General features: G+C 49.5%; 1 protein-coding gene across 1 annotated transcript in view; it reads left to right on the top strand.

The window, feature by feature from the left end:
* The window catches only part of LOC142312275 (uncharacterized), a 112,496-nt gene that overhangs the window by 46,746 nt on the left and 51,113 nt on the right, over positions 1–14,637 (top strand). The window contains 1 exon segment of the mRNA XM_075351209.1: positions 3,275–4,873. Within this exon segment, the coding sequence (XP_075207324.1) occupies positions 3,275–4,873 (1,599 nt within the window).

Raw genomic sequence — 14,637 nt, 5'->3', positions numbered from 1 at the left:
GAGCGGTGAGCACAGCGATGACATCATTGCTGTGCGTGCTCTCCACACACAGCAGCAGCCGCAGACAGGAGGACATCGCGATGCTGCAGGGGAACGGCTCAACACAGGTCAGCGGCGCTGCTGCTGACACAGAGAGGAAGACTATCAATGCTGCAGGGAGTGAGGAAAGGTGAGTATAAACGTTTATTTTTTTTCCGTGCCATAGGATACAGGCCATATACCAGGATGGGGGTATATTTGAGCAGGATGGGAGTATAATAATTAATAATAATAATAATAATAATAATAATTTTATTCATTTATATAGCGCTATTAATTCCATAGCACTTTACATACATTGGCAACACTGTCCCCATTGGGGCTCACAATCTAGAGTCCCTATCTGTATGTCTTTCAAGTGTGGGAGGAAACCAGAGTACCCGGAGGAAACCCACGCAAACACGGGGAGAACATACAAACTCCTTGCAGATGTTGTCCTTGGTGGGATTTGAACCCAAGCCCCCAGCGCTGCAAGACTGCAGTGCTAACCACTGAGCCACCGTGCCGCCCGTGTATATAGCAGGGAGTATATGAGCAGGATGGGGGTATATGAGCAGGATGGGGGTATTTATCAGGATGGGGGTATTTATCAGGATGGGGGTATATAGCAGGATGGGGGCTGTACCAGGATGAGGGACATATATACAAGGATGGGGATCATATACAAGGCAGGAGGATCATTACCAGGATGGGGTACCTTAGTGGAGAATTTGGGGACATTACCCCCATAACAGTGTCAGCAGCAGATCCTCATCCCATAACAGTGTGTCATGACCACAGTTTTGCTTGAAATTTTATTTTCCTCCTCTAAAACCAGGGTGCGTCTTATCGTCCGGTGAGTCTTATAGTCTGCAAAATATGGTATATTTAATAAATTTGTAAGTTTTAGGAATTTTTTTTCTGTTAACCAACTTATTGGATTCCACCAATATTGTTAATTGTTAGCTTTTTCCATTGTTACGGCTCCCTCTATTGTCGGTGTCATCCAGGGCCTCAATGAGATAGTGGAGCTGTTGATATTGGGAACTTAAGGTCTACTGGTGTGAAAGTATTTCTGACTCCTGGGACTTGATCCTATTAGTGTGTGTCTGGATCTGCGTGTCCACCTTTATGACATCAAAGCTCAATTCAGAAAGTTTGTTGCGATAAGCGTTTTCAGGTCTGGTCATATCATCTCTGGAAGGAATTATGTTAATACGGGCGTGGAGCTCTCACAATTCATTCAGGACGCCCGAGCCTTGAACAACAGGAGCTGTGAGGTTTCTATGAGAGGTGGTCAGCTGTGTGGACCCCCCCATATTATGCATCTTTATTACCCGAACACTCAAGCCCAGAAGGGCTGCTTGCCTGTGGTGTATCCATTGAGAAAGGAACTGGTGAGGATGGGGTAATGAATCCCATTGGCCCACTATGACAAGCCAGATCTCCCTCCACAAGCAGAGTTGTGTCATTGGATGAAGGCCCTGCGCCTACTGGTCTGTATCAAAGACCTTTAATCCCATGTCAGGAACAACGGGCCCATGATTCAGGAGAGGGGATTCCCCAGTAGCGCGGTTAGTCAGTAGCTCTTCATCTCGAATGGAGGAGGAAGCTGCCGGCGCCATTTGAGATGCGACGCATTGTCCTCACCTTGTGCCTGCCTTGATGAACCCCGATAAGCACACTGGTATCTCTGGACGGTGCCCTTTGATCGAAGGCCCAGGTGTTCAGGTCCTCTGCATCTACTCCATCTCGGGTTCTCCCGCCGAGGCCGCCGCCATATAGCTGACAGGGCCGATGGACATGTTTCTTTTCTTATGAGCAGCGGGAGCTGCTGGCGGCCATGCAAAGAAGTGCCTGATCCTTCCAGTCTTGAAATTTACTTCAGGGGTGGTACCGTGGGATGATTCCCCTGTGTCTCCTACGCCTCATATTCTGAGAGTCTGTTAGGAAGCAGCAGTCTGCACGTATTTGGGCCACGACCTCACTCCTCCATGACCAAATCATGCCCCTTCCTATCTTTACTTTTATATAGCAAAATCCTGGTGGTTGGTTTCCTTTAACCACTATATATGGATATGGGCTTAAACGGGCACCCCTATGCGGGGGCGGGTTAACTGCTGTTTTGGTGGTGTGAGATGACAAGAAGAGTATTTAGGTAGCCTGGCCAGCACCAAAAGGACAGAAAAAATACAAAATCAGAAAATTCAAGATTAGTCAGCAAACAGGCCGGGGTCACAACAGGAAACCAATACACAAGCAAGTAGCTGAGCACACAGGACTTGAACAGAGGTGAACAAGGGTATATCTGGCAGCTTCCAGCAATATGCTTTGCACTTTAGTAGGGTGTTGTGCTTCCCAATTGGCTGAAGCAGTGACCTGATTACTCTAGCTGGACTTCACACACCCATACTGCCAGACTGGATGGTATTACAGGTCCCAACTTCCCTATTGTTTGTAGCTTGACATAGCCAGCGCCACCCAGACATGCTGTTTTCGATTTCTCCAACACCAACGCCGCCCTCAAAAAAAATAAGGCAGCACTCAGTAGAAGCAGACATCACAAGAGCAGATGCCAGAGGAGATGTGATGCACCATTTGCTGAATATGACAGAATGGCAGAAAACCAAAGCACTAGAACCCTGAAAGGTGGCTCCATTTTGAAAATTATAATCCTCAGTAATTAGATTATAGGAGAATTGAGTTTTTTTGACTCCCCAGACACGGTCTGGATATTAGCACACAATGGGTGTTGGAGTGTGAAAACTGTACTGTATATATTCCATTTTATTATCCACAACACAGTACACAGATTGTGCTCCAGGAAACGTGCACATCGTAAATTCAGTTGGTTCTTCTCACTACAAGAATGCAAGATTCATGGATGCTAAATGGGTACATTGCAAGGCCCAGAAACAAAGGGTAGCTTTGACTTTGGTAAAGTGGATTTTGCTGGATTGGTTTATGGAAGTCATTTTGCTTTTCCAGAGCTTTTATTAGTATTATTTTTGCCTAAATAAGATTGTTGGTGACTTTACCAATATATTCGAGACAGAATAAACTGTTGAGCACCATGCTCTACTGATTAATGCTAAGAGGTCGTCTATTAGACTGTCAACTATAATTGTCTTAGAGAATAATTGCATTTTGCAACATAATTTGCCATTTTTATTGAAATTCTAAGTAGAAATGCTAAAAAAATATAAGTTTCAAGGCTATTGTGTTCAAAAATAATAATTGATTTTTTTCTTGGCAGATGACTGTACCAGGAGATCAGAGGGAGAACTCACATCTTCAGTTTTTAAATCAGAGGACCTTGAGATCACAGAGGATACAATTAAAGTGATTGCCATTTCTCCAGATATCCCATCATCTCTTCATAGCAAAGAACTATCATCTGATCCTATGAAACAGGTCCTATCGTTTGAATCATTACAGTCTACTAAGAAAAATAAAAGTCACAAAAGAGGCATTAAAAAAGGAACTTCTCTTAAAGCAAAGAAGTCCATTTCACATTCAGAATATGGAAATAGTTTTCCCCTTAAAACTTCTCTTGTTAAACATAAAAAAATTCACACAGAGAAGAGGTTTTCTTGTTCCAAGTGTGGGAGATATTTTAAGCAGAGATCAGTTCTTGTTAGGCATGAGAGAATTCATACTGGGGAAATGCCATATTCATGTTCAGAATGTGGGAAATGTTTGTCAGATAAATCAAATCTTATTAGACACCAAAAAATTCACACAGGGGAGAAGCCTTTTTCATGTTCAGAATGTGGGAAATGTTTTGGACAGAAATCACACCTTGTTGAACATCATACAATGCACATAGGAGAAGCACCATATTCATGTTCAGAATGTGGGAAATGTTTTGTACGGAAATCCCATCTTGATGTACACAAACGAAGTCACACAGGGGAGAAGCCTTTTTCATGTTCAGAATGTGGGAAATGTTTTGTAGATAAATCAAATCTTGTTAGACACCAAAAAATTCACACAGGGGAGAAGCCTTTTTCATGTTCAGAATGTGGGAAATGTTTTCGACAGAAATCACACCTTGCTGAACATCAAAGAATGCACACAGGTGAGATGACATATTCATGTTCAGAATGTGGGAAATATTTTACAAAAAAAGCATATCTTCTTACACACAAGAGAATTCACACAGGGGAGAAGCCTTTTTCTTGTTCAGAATGTGGGAAATGTTTTCAACAGAAATCACAACTTGTTACACACCAGAAAACTCACACAGAAGAGAAGCCTTTTTCATGTAGAGAATGTGGGAAATGGTTTAAATGTAAATCAGATTTTGTTACACATCAAACAACGCACACAGGGGGGAAGCCATATTCATGTTCAGAATGTGGCAAATATTTTGCACAAAAATCACATCTTGTTACACACAAGAGAATTCACACAGGGGAGAAGCCTTTTTCATGTTCAGAATGTGGAAAATATTTTGCACAAAAATCACATCTTGTTACACACAAGAGAATTCACACAGGGGGGAAGCCATATTTATGTTCAGAATGTGGGAAATGTTTTTTACAGAAATCACATCTTGTTTCACACAAGAGAATTCACACAGGGGAGAAGCTTTTTTCATGTTCAGAATGTGGGAAATGTTTTCAACAAAGATCATATCTTGTTTCACACAACAGAACTCACACAGGTGAGAAGCCTTTTTCATGCTCAGAATGTGGGAAATGTTTTGTACAGAAATCAAATCTTGATACACACCAGAAAATTCACAGAAAGTTGTAACCTTTTTCATGTTCTGAATGTGGGAAATGTTTTGCAGAGCAATTTCAACTAGTTAAACACCATAGCCGTCACACAAGGAAGACATTTATTCACTGTTCTGAATGTGGGAAATATATATATATATATATATATACAGTCAGGGCCAGAAATATTTGGACAGTGACACAAGTTTTGTTATTTTAGCTGTTTACAATAACATGTTCAGAAATACAATTATATATATAATATGGGCTGAAAGTGCACACTCCCAGCTGCAATATGAGAGTTTTCACATCCAAATCGGAGAAAGGGTTTAGGAATCATAGCTCTGTAATGCATAGCCTCCTCTTTTTCAAGGGACAAAAAGTAATTGGACAAGGGACTCTAAGGGCTGCAATTAACTCTGAAGGCTTCTCCCTCGTTAACCTGTAACCAGTGAAGTAGTTAAAAGGTCTGGGGTTGATTACAGGTGTGTGGTTTTGCATTTGGAAGCTGTTGCTGTGACCAGACAACATGTGGTCTAAGGAACTCTCAATTGAGGTGAAGCAGAACATCCTGAGGCTGAAAAATTAGAAAAAATCCATCAGAGAGATAGCAGACATGCTTGAAGTAGCAAAATCAACAGTCGGGTACCTTCTGAGAAAAAAGGAATTGACTGGTGAGCTTGGGAACTCAAAAAGGCCTGGGCGTCCACGGATGACAACAGTGGTGGATGATCGCCGCATACTTTCTTTGGTGAAGAAGAACCCGTTCACAACATCAACTGAAGTCCAGAACACTCTCAGTGAAGTAGGTGTATCTGTCTCTAAGTCAACAGTAAAGAGAAGACTCCATGAAAGTAAATACAAAGGGTTCACATCTAGATGCAAACCATTCATCAATTCCAAAAATAGACAGGCCAGAGTTAAATTTGCTGAAAAACACCTCATGAAGCCAGCTCAGTTCTGGAAAAGTATTCTATGGACAGATGAGACAAAGATCAACCTGTACCAGAATGATGGGAAGAAAAAAGTTTGGAGAAGAAAGGGAACGGCACATGATCCAAGGCACACCACATCCTCTGTAAAACATGGTGGAGGCAACGTGATGGCATGGGCATGCATGGCTTTCAAGGCACTGGGTCACTTGTGTTTATTGATGACATAACAGCAGACAAGAGTAGCCGGATGAATTCTGAAGTGTACAGGGATATACTTTCAGCCCAGATTCAGCCAAATGCCGCAAAGTTGATCGGACGGTGCTTCATAGTACAGATGGACAATGACCCCAAGCATACAGCCAAAGCTACCCAGGAGTTCATGAGTGCAAAAAAGTGGAACATTCTGCAATGGCCAAGTCAATCACCAGATCTTAACCCAATTGAGCATGCATTTCACTTGCTCAAATCCAGACTTAAGACGGAAAGACCCACAAACAAGCAAGATAGTAAAGGCCTGGAAAAGCATTAAGAAGGAGGAAACCCAGCGTTTGGTGATGTCCATGGGTTCCAGACTTAAGGCAGTGATTGCCTCCAAAGGATTTGCAACAAAATATTGAAAATAAAAATATTTTGTTTGGGTTTGGTTTATTTGTCCAATTACTTTTGACCTCCTAAAATGTGGCGTGTTTGTAAAGAAATGTGTACAATTCCTACAATTTCTATCAGATATTTTTGTTCAAACCTTCAAATTAAACGTTACAATCTGCACTTGAATTCTGTTGTAGAGGTTTCATTTCAAATCCAATGTGGTGGCATGCAGAGCCCAACTCGCGAAAATTGTGTCACTGTCCAAATATTTCTGGACCTAACTGTGTGTGTATATATATATATATATATATATATATATATATATATATATATATATATATATATATATAAAAATATTTTTTTAGTATTCTTTTTTATCAGTTTTATAACATATCAAATATTATGTTAACAAACCAATCATTACAGCTCAATAACATCGCTCCCCTCCACCCCATCTATGCTTGTACCTGATAAGTGTATTAGAATTTAACTAATGAATTGGCATGTGTCCACAAATAAGTTCAAGAAGGTACCGTTGGGTATATCAAACTGAGATCTTGGTCTATCCCTAGCAGTGACAAATAAAGTCGAAATAAATAGACACAATGTTTCAAACAAACAAAAAATCTGACAACTTTTCAATTTTTGTTAAAGAATCGAACCAGTCCATTTTTAAAAAAAACAAAACATTATTTTATTTGTATGATTGTCAAAAGAGGTATTTTTGGGTATAATCAATGATGCAACATACTTTTTCTACAAGCCAAGGCCCCTATCACAGGGATTGATTTTTATTCTACTTCACATGTTCTGATGAGACTCTTCTAATATGTTAAAGATATCCCATTGTGGTGTGAGTGGGAAGCTGATGTTATATGTAGCCTCCTGCAGCTCCAAATGAATACTCTTCCAGAGATCCTGTATCTTAACCCCTTCCCGACCTTTGACGCACCATGTGCGTCATGAAACCTTGTGCCTTCCCGACCTTTGACGCACCGTATGCGTCATGGCGGGTTTCCGTTCCTGCAGCGCTGGTGACCGGGTTTACTGAAATGTCACCAGCTCTGCAGGTACATAAGGACTTGTAGTTGAGCCCAGGGGGGGTGGCTTTGCACCCCCGTGGCTACGATCGCTCTGATTGGCTGTTGAAAGTTTCACTTTCACATTCAATCAGAACGATTGTAATATTTCACCAATCAAACTTGGTGAAATATTACAATCCAGCCATGGCTGATGATGCAATATCATCAGCCATTGGCTGGAGCAGGGAGAGCTCCGTGTAATGCCCCCCCCCATCTGATTGGAGGTAGCGTCCATGTGACACTATCCCTCCAATCAGATGTGGAGGAGCGATGTGACCGGTGGGTGCCCTCCCCCTTCAGCTTCATCCTGACCGTGGACTGCGACGCTGACGAGGAGGGTCACCTGCTGCCGCTGCCACCGCGATCTGCCACCACCGATCACCATCCGGTAAGTTTTTCTCCCCTCTTTGCTGTCTTTCCCTTCCTTTCTGTGCTGTCTTCCCCCTCCCTTCTGTGCTGCTCCGCGCTCCCCTCTGCTGTCTTCCGTTCCCCCCCCGCTGTCTTCCGTTCCCCTTCCATTGTCCGATCCCACCCCGACCTCCGCTCCCTCCGCCGTCCGATTCTACCCCCCCAACCCACACTGACTCCAATGCCTTCCCCGACCTCCGTTTCCTGTGATCACTCTCCGCCGGTGTCCTGCTTCTGACACCCGGCTGGTGTGAGTGACTGCTGCTGCTGCCAGTGATCAATCCCCCGCCCTGGTGATCACTGGGCAGCAGGGGGCTGATCACTGGGCAGCAGGTGGGTGATCACTGGGCAGCAGGGAGCAGATCACTGGGCAGCAGGGGGGTGATCACCCGGACCCCCCTGCGCCCCTGCGATCTGCACCCCTGCGATCGCCCCACCTGCGCCCCTGCGATCTGCACCCCTGCGATCGCCCCACCTGCGCCCCTGCGATCTGCACCCCTGCAATTGCCCCACCTGCACCCCTGCGATCTGCGCCCCTGCGATCTGCGCCCCTGCAATCACCCCACCTGCGCCCCTGCGATCTGCACCCCTGCGATCGCACCACCTGCGCCCCTGCGATCGCCCCACCTGCGATCTGCGCCCCTGCGATCTGCGCCCCTGTGATCTGCGCCCCTGCGATTCCCCCCACCTGCTCCCCTGCGATCTGCGCCCCTGCGATTGCCCCACCTGCGATCTGCGCCCCTGCGATCTGCGCCCATGCGATCGCCCCACCTGCGCCCCTGCGATCTGCGCCCCTGCTATCGCCCCACCTGCGCCCCTGCGATCTGCACCCCTGCAATTGCCCCACCTGCACCCCTGCGATCTGCGCCCCTGCGATCTGCGCCCCTGCAATCACCCCACCTGCGCCCCTGCGATCTGCACCCCTGCGATCGCACCACCTGCGCCCCTGCGATCGCCCCACCTGCGATCTGCGCCCCTGCGATCTGCGCCCCTGTGATCTGCGCCCCTGCGATTCCCCCCACCTGCTCCCCTGCGATCTGCGCCCCTGCGATTGCCCCACCTGCGATCTGCGCCCCTGCGATCTGCGCCCATGCGATCGCCCCACCTGCGCCCCTGCGATCTGCGCCCCTGCTATCGCCCCACCTGCGCCCCTGCGATTGCGTCCCATCTGCGCCCCTGCGATTGCGTCCCCCTGCGATTGCGTCCCCCTGCACCCCGGTGATTACGCCCCTGTGATTATGCATCCCTGCGACTGCGCCCCTGTGATTTATGCGTCCCCCTGCACCCCGGTAATTACACCTCTGCGATTGCGTCCCTGTGATTGCATCCCCCTGTGATTGCGTCCCCCTGCACCCGGTGATTGCGCCCCAGTGATTACGGCTCCTGCATCTCCTCAGCCCTCTCCTGCAGTAGAAAGTTTCACTAAACACTTGCACATACACACGCACAGTAAAATAAAGTTTAGGGTTTGGGGTTTTTTTGCACACGCGCACACAAATGTCCTGCTCGTCCCTCCGTAGCTGATAGTGAGGGCGAGGGTCCCACTTTTCTCTATTTCTCCCACTCTTCCTCCTCCAGTGACACAGACTTGACGTCGCAGGACAAGAAATCGTCCGGAGGCTGGGAGGAGAAGAAGCCGGAGGCCGGGAGGAGAAGAAGCCGGAGGCCGGGAGGAGAAGAAGCCGGAGGCCGGGAGGAGAAGAAGCCGGAGGCCGGGAGGAGAAGAAGCCGGAGGCCGGGAGGAGAAGAAGCCGGAGGCCGGGAGGAGAAGAATCCGGAGGCCATGGAGGAAGACCCACAGTAAAGTGTGAGTAACCCCCAACCTAGCGCTAGTGTACTAAACCACACACACCAAACTGAAGTACATTACACCACACTAACCTGAAATACACTACGTCAGGTTGGTATGCGGTGTGGTATAGTGTACGTCAGGTTGGTGTGTGTGTGTGTGTGAGTGTGTGTGTGTGTGTGTGGTGTACTACACCACACATCAACCTGACACACACCAACCTGAGGTACACTACCCTATACCACACTGCACACCAACCTTACTTAGTGTATGTTAGGTTGGTGTGTGGTGCATGTCAGGATGGTGTGTGTGGTGTATACTACACCACACATACCAACCTGACGTACACTAAACCACACACACACACACACACACACATCAACCTGACCTACACTACACCACATACCAACTTGACATACACTATGTCAGGTTGGTATGTGGTGTAGTGTAGGTCAGGTTGGTGTGTGTGTGTGGTGTAGTGTACGTCAGGTTGGTATGTGTGGTGTAGTATACACCACACACACCATCCTGACATGCACCACACACCAACCTAACATACACAAAGTCAGGTTGGTGTGTGGTGTGGGGTGCAGTGTATGTTAGTTTGGTGTGGGGTGTAGTGTACGTCAGGTTGATGTGTGTGTGGTAAACACCACACACACCAACCTGATGTATACTACACTACACACACACACACCAACCTGACGTATACTACACTACACACACACCAACCTGACATATACTACATATTCTCCATACGCCACATGGTGTCCGTAAATAATTTTCCATTCAAATTGTTAGCAGACACCATGTCGCGTATGGAGAGCCCCTGTGTGCCTACACATTGGTGCTCCCCCAAAAGTGACCCCCATTTTGGAAACTAGACCTCCCAAGGAACTTATCTAGATGCATAGTGAGTACTTTGAACCTCCAGGTGCTTCACAAATTGATCCGTAAAAATGAAAAAGTACTTTTTTTCACAAATTTTCTTTTAGCCTCAATTTTTTTCATTTTCACATGGGCAACAGGATAAAATGGATCCTAAAATTTGTTGGGCAATTTCTCCTGAGTACATAGATACCTCATATGTGGTCATAAACCACTGTTTGGGTGCACGGCAGGGCTCGGAAGGCAAGGAGCGCCATCTGACTTTTTGAATGGAAAATTAGCTCCAAAAGTCAAATAGCGCTCCTTGCCTTCCGAGCCTTGCCGTGCGCCCAAACACTTGATTTCCACCACATATGAGGTATCTGTGTACTCAGGAGAAATTGCACAATAAATTTTATGGTGTAATTTTTTCTGATACCCTTGGGAAAAAAAGCTACCTGGTTGAAGTAACAATTTTGTGGTAAAAAAAAATATAAATATTTTCACGGCTCAACGCTATAAACGTCTGTGAAGCCCTCAGGGGTTCAAAGGACTCACTAAACCTCTAAAAAAAATTCCATGATGGCTCTAGTTTCCAAAATGGGGTCACTTGTGCAGGAGTTCCATTGTTTAGGTACCTCAGGGGGTCTCCAAACACAACATGGCGTCCCCTTACGATTCCAGACAATTTTGCGTTTGAAAAGTTAAATGGCGCTTCTTGCCTTCTGAGCCTTGCCGTGCACCCAAACATTTGATTTCCACCACATATGAGGTATCTGCGTACTCAGGAGAAATTGCACAATTGCACAATACATTTTATGGTGTAATTTTTCCTGATACCCTTGTGAAATGCTACATTTTATGGCTAAAGTAACATTTTTGTGTAAAAAAAGTACATTTTCATTTTTTCCTTCCACATTGCTTTGATTCTGGTGAAGCACCTAATGGGGTAATAAACTTCTTGGATGTGGTTTTGAGTAGCCTGAGCAGTACAGTTTTTAGAAGGGGGTCACTTTTGGGTATTTTCTGTCACCTAGGCCTCTCAAAGTTGCTTCAAATGTGATGTGGTCCCTAAAAAAAGTTTTTTGTAAATTTTGTTGGAAAAATGAGAAATTGCTGATGAACTTTGACCCCTTCTAACTTCCTAACAAAAAAAAATTAAAAACAAAAGAGTCCTTAATCATACTTATGATTAAGGACTCTTTTGTTTTTAATAATAGTCCGAAACGCGTAAAGTTATCATGATCCTTACTTTTACCATCTAAGTGGATACTCGGTCTTCACGATGCTTTTAACGATGTCTTAATAAAGTCTTGGATGTTTTAACATAAGGAGAATTTGTGCCGGATCGCCCTCTTTTTTCATTTCCACGTTGCTTGTTACCGGTTGGGATTGACCGAAGGATCCTAGGCACCCGCAAGGCTGAGCAGTCCGGGCAGCAGGTGAGCTGAAGATACAACTTTTCTACCTCTCTATAGTGAGCTGATTAACCCCGGAAGTTCCAGCGCCTGCACTTCCGGGTCAGAGGCGCGCAGGCGCGCCAATCAGCTCACTGCCCCGTGCTGCAGCGTCCAATGCTGCAGACGACACACGCCGCGGAGGAGGACGCGACTGGAGCTGGAGCCAACCAGAAGAGGATAATCAGCAGAGCAGGGCAGCAGGCACCGGAGCAGGTATGCGTAAGGCAGAGCCTAGAATGTATGGGCACCTTACAGGTTAGTTGATGATCGTTGCGATGCCTCTTTTTGGCTGGGGGGAGGCTGGGAAAAGAGAGAGGCGGAGGCTGGGGGGGAGGCTGGGAAGAGAGAGGCTAAGGCTGGGGGGAGAGAGAGGCTGAGGCTGGGGGGGAGGCTGGGGAGAGAGAGAGGGGGAGGCTGGGAGGAGAGAGAGGCTGAGGCTGGGGGGAGAGAGAGGCTGAGGCTGGGGGGGAGGCTGGGGGGAGAGAGAGGCTGAGGCTGGGGGGGAGGCTGGGGGGAGAGAGAGGCTGAGGCTGGGGGGAAAAGAGGCTGAGGCTGGGGGGGAGGCTGGGGGGAGAGAGAGGCTGAGGCTGGGGGGAGAGAGAGGCTGAGGCTGGGGGGGAGGCTGGGGGGAGAGAGAGGCTGAGGCTGGGGGGGAGGCTGGGGGGAGAGAGAGGCTGAGGCTGGGGGGGAGGCTGGGGGGAGAGAGAGGCTGAGGCTGGGGGGGAGGCTGGGGGGAGAGAGAGGCTGAGGCTGGGGGGGAGGCTGGGGGGAGAGAGAGGCTGAGGCTGGGGGGGAGGCTGGGGGGAGAGAGGCTGAGGCTGGGGGGGAGGCTGGGGGGAGAGAGAGGCTGAGGCTGGGGGGGAGGCTGGGGGGAGAGAGAGGCTGAGGCTGGGGGGGAGGCTGGGGGAGAGAGAGGCTGAGGCTGGGGGGAGAGAGGCTGAGGCTGGGGGGGAGGCTGGGGGAGAGAGAGGCTGAGGCTGGGTGGGAGGCTGGGGGGAGAGAGAGGCTGAGGCTGGGGGGAGAGAGGCTGAGGCTGGGGGGAGAGAGAGGCTGAGGCTGGGGGGGAGGCTGGGGGGAGAGAGAGGCTGAGGCTGGGGGGGGAGGCTGGGGGGAGAGAGAGGCTGAGGCTGGGGGGAGAGAGGCTGAGGCTGGGGGAGACTGGGGGGAGAGAGGCTGATGCTGGGGGAGGCTGGGGGAGAGAGAGGCTGAGGCTGGGGGAGAGAGAGGCTGATGCTGGGGGAGGCTGGGGGAGAGAGAGGCTGATGCTGGGGGAGGCTGGGGGAGAGAGAGGCTGAGGCTGGGGAGAGAGAGGCTGATACTGGGGGAGGCTGGGGAGAGGCTGATGCTGGGGGAGGCTGGGGAGTGAGGCTGGGGGAGGCTGGGGGGAGAGAGGCTGAGGCTGCAGGGAGAGAGGCTGAGGCTGGAGGGAGAGAGGCTGAGGCTGCGGGGAGAGAGGCTGAGGCTGGGGGAGAGAGAGGCTGATGCTGGGGGAGAGAGAGGCTGATGCTGGGGGAGGCTGGGGGGAGAGAGGCTGAGGCTGGGGGGAGAGAGGCTGAGGCTGGGGGGGAGGCTGGGGGAGAGAGAGGCTGAGGCTGGGTGGGAGGCTGGGGGGAGAGAGAGGCTGAGGCTGGGGGGAGAGAGGCTGAGGCTGGGGGGGAGGCTGGGGGGAGAGAGAGGCTGAGGCTGGGGGGGAGGCTGGGGGGAGAGAGAGGCTGAGGCTGGGGGGGGAGGCTGGGGGGAGAGAGAGGCTGAGGCTGGGGGGAGAGAGGCTGAGGCTGGGGGAGACTGGGGGGAGAGAGGCTGATGCTGGGGGAGGCTGGGGGAGAGAGAGGCTGAGGCTGGGGGAGAGAGAGGCTGATGCTGGGGGAGGCTGGGGGAGAGAGAGGCTGATGCTGGGGGAGGCTGGGGGAGAGAGAGGCTGAGGCTGGGGAGAGAGAGGCTGATACTGGGGGAGGCTGGGGAGAGGCTGATGCTGGGGGAGGCTGGGGAGTGAGGCTGGGGGAGGCTGGGGGGAGAGAGGCTGAGGCTGCAGGGAGAGAGGCTGAGGCTGGAGGGAGAGAGGCTGAGGCTGCGGGGAGAGAGGCTGAGGCTGGGGGAGAGAGAGGCTGATGCTGGGGGAGAGAGAGGCTGATGCTGGGGGAGGCTGGGGGAGAGAGAGGCTGATGCTGGGGGAGGCTGGGGGAGAGAGAGGCTGATGCTGGGGGAGGCTGGGGGAGAGAGAGGCTGATGCTGGGGGAGAGAGAGGCTGATGCTGGGGGAGGCTGGGGTGAGAGAGGCTGATGCTGGGGGAGAGGCTGCTGCTGAAGGCGGCGGAGAGAGGCTGCTGCTGGGGGAATGGGAGAGAGGGGCCAATGCTAGAGACAGAGGACAAGGGTTGAGGGATAGAGCAATGACAAAATCGATGGGGGGAGTGTAAGGACTCAGAATAAGAGGGGGGCAGCATTGGGAGCTCATTATGGAGAAGGGGCAGCATGTGTGGGCTCAGTATGGAGTGGAGCAATGTAGGGGAGTCAATATCAAGAGTGGGGTAGTGTGTGTGGGGGGGGGTCTCAGCATAAGCGTTAGTGTGGTGGTCTTAGTATGATGAATGGGGCAGCATGGAGGTGTCATTATGGAAAAGAGGAAGGCAGCATTAGGAGCTCATGGAGAGGGGCAGCATGCATGGGACACTGTGAGGAGGGGGCAGCATGCATGGGACATTGTGAGGAGGGGGCAGCATGCATGGGACACTGTGAGGAGGGGGCAGCATGCATGGGACATTGTGAG

The sequence above is a fragment of the Anomaloglossus baeobatrachus genome, chromosome 5 (assembly GCF_048569485.1).
Source record: "Anomaloglossus baeobatrachus isolate aAnoBae1 chromosome 5, aAnoBae1.hap1, whole genome shotgun sequence".
Taxonomy (NCBI): domain Eukaryota; kingdom Metazoa; phylum Chordata; class Amphibia; order Anura; family Aromobatidae; genus Anomaloglossus; species Anomaloglossus baeobatrachus.
This window is presented reverse-complemented; position numbering and strand designations above follow the sequence as displayed.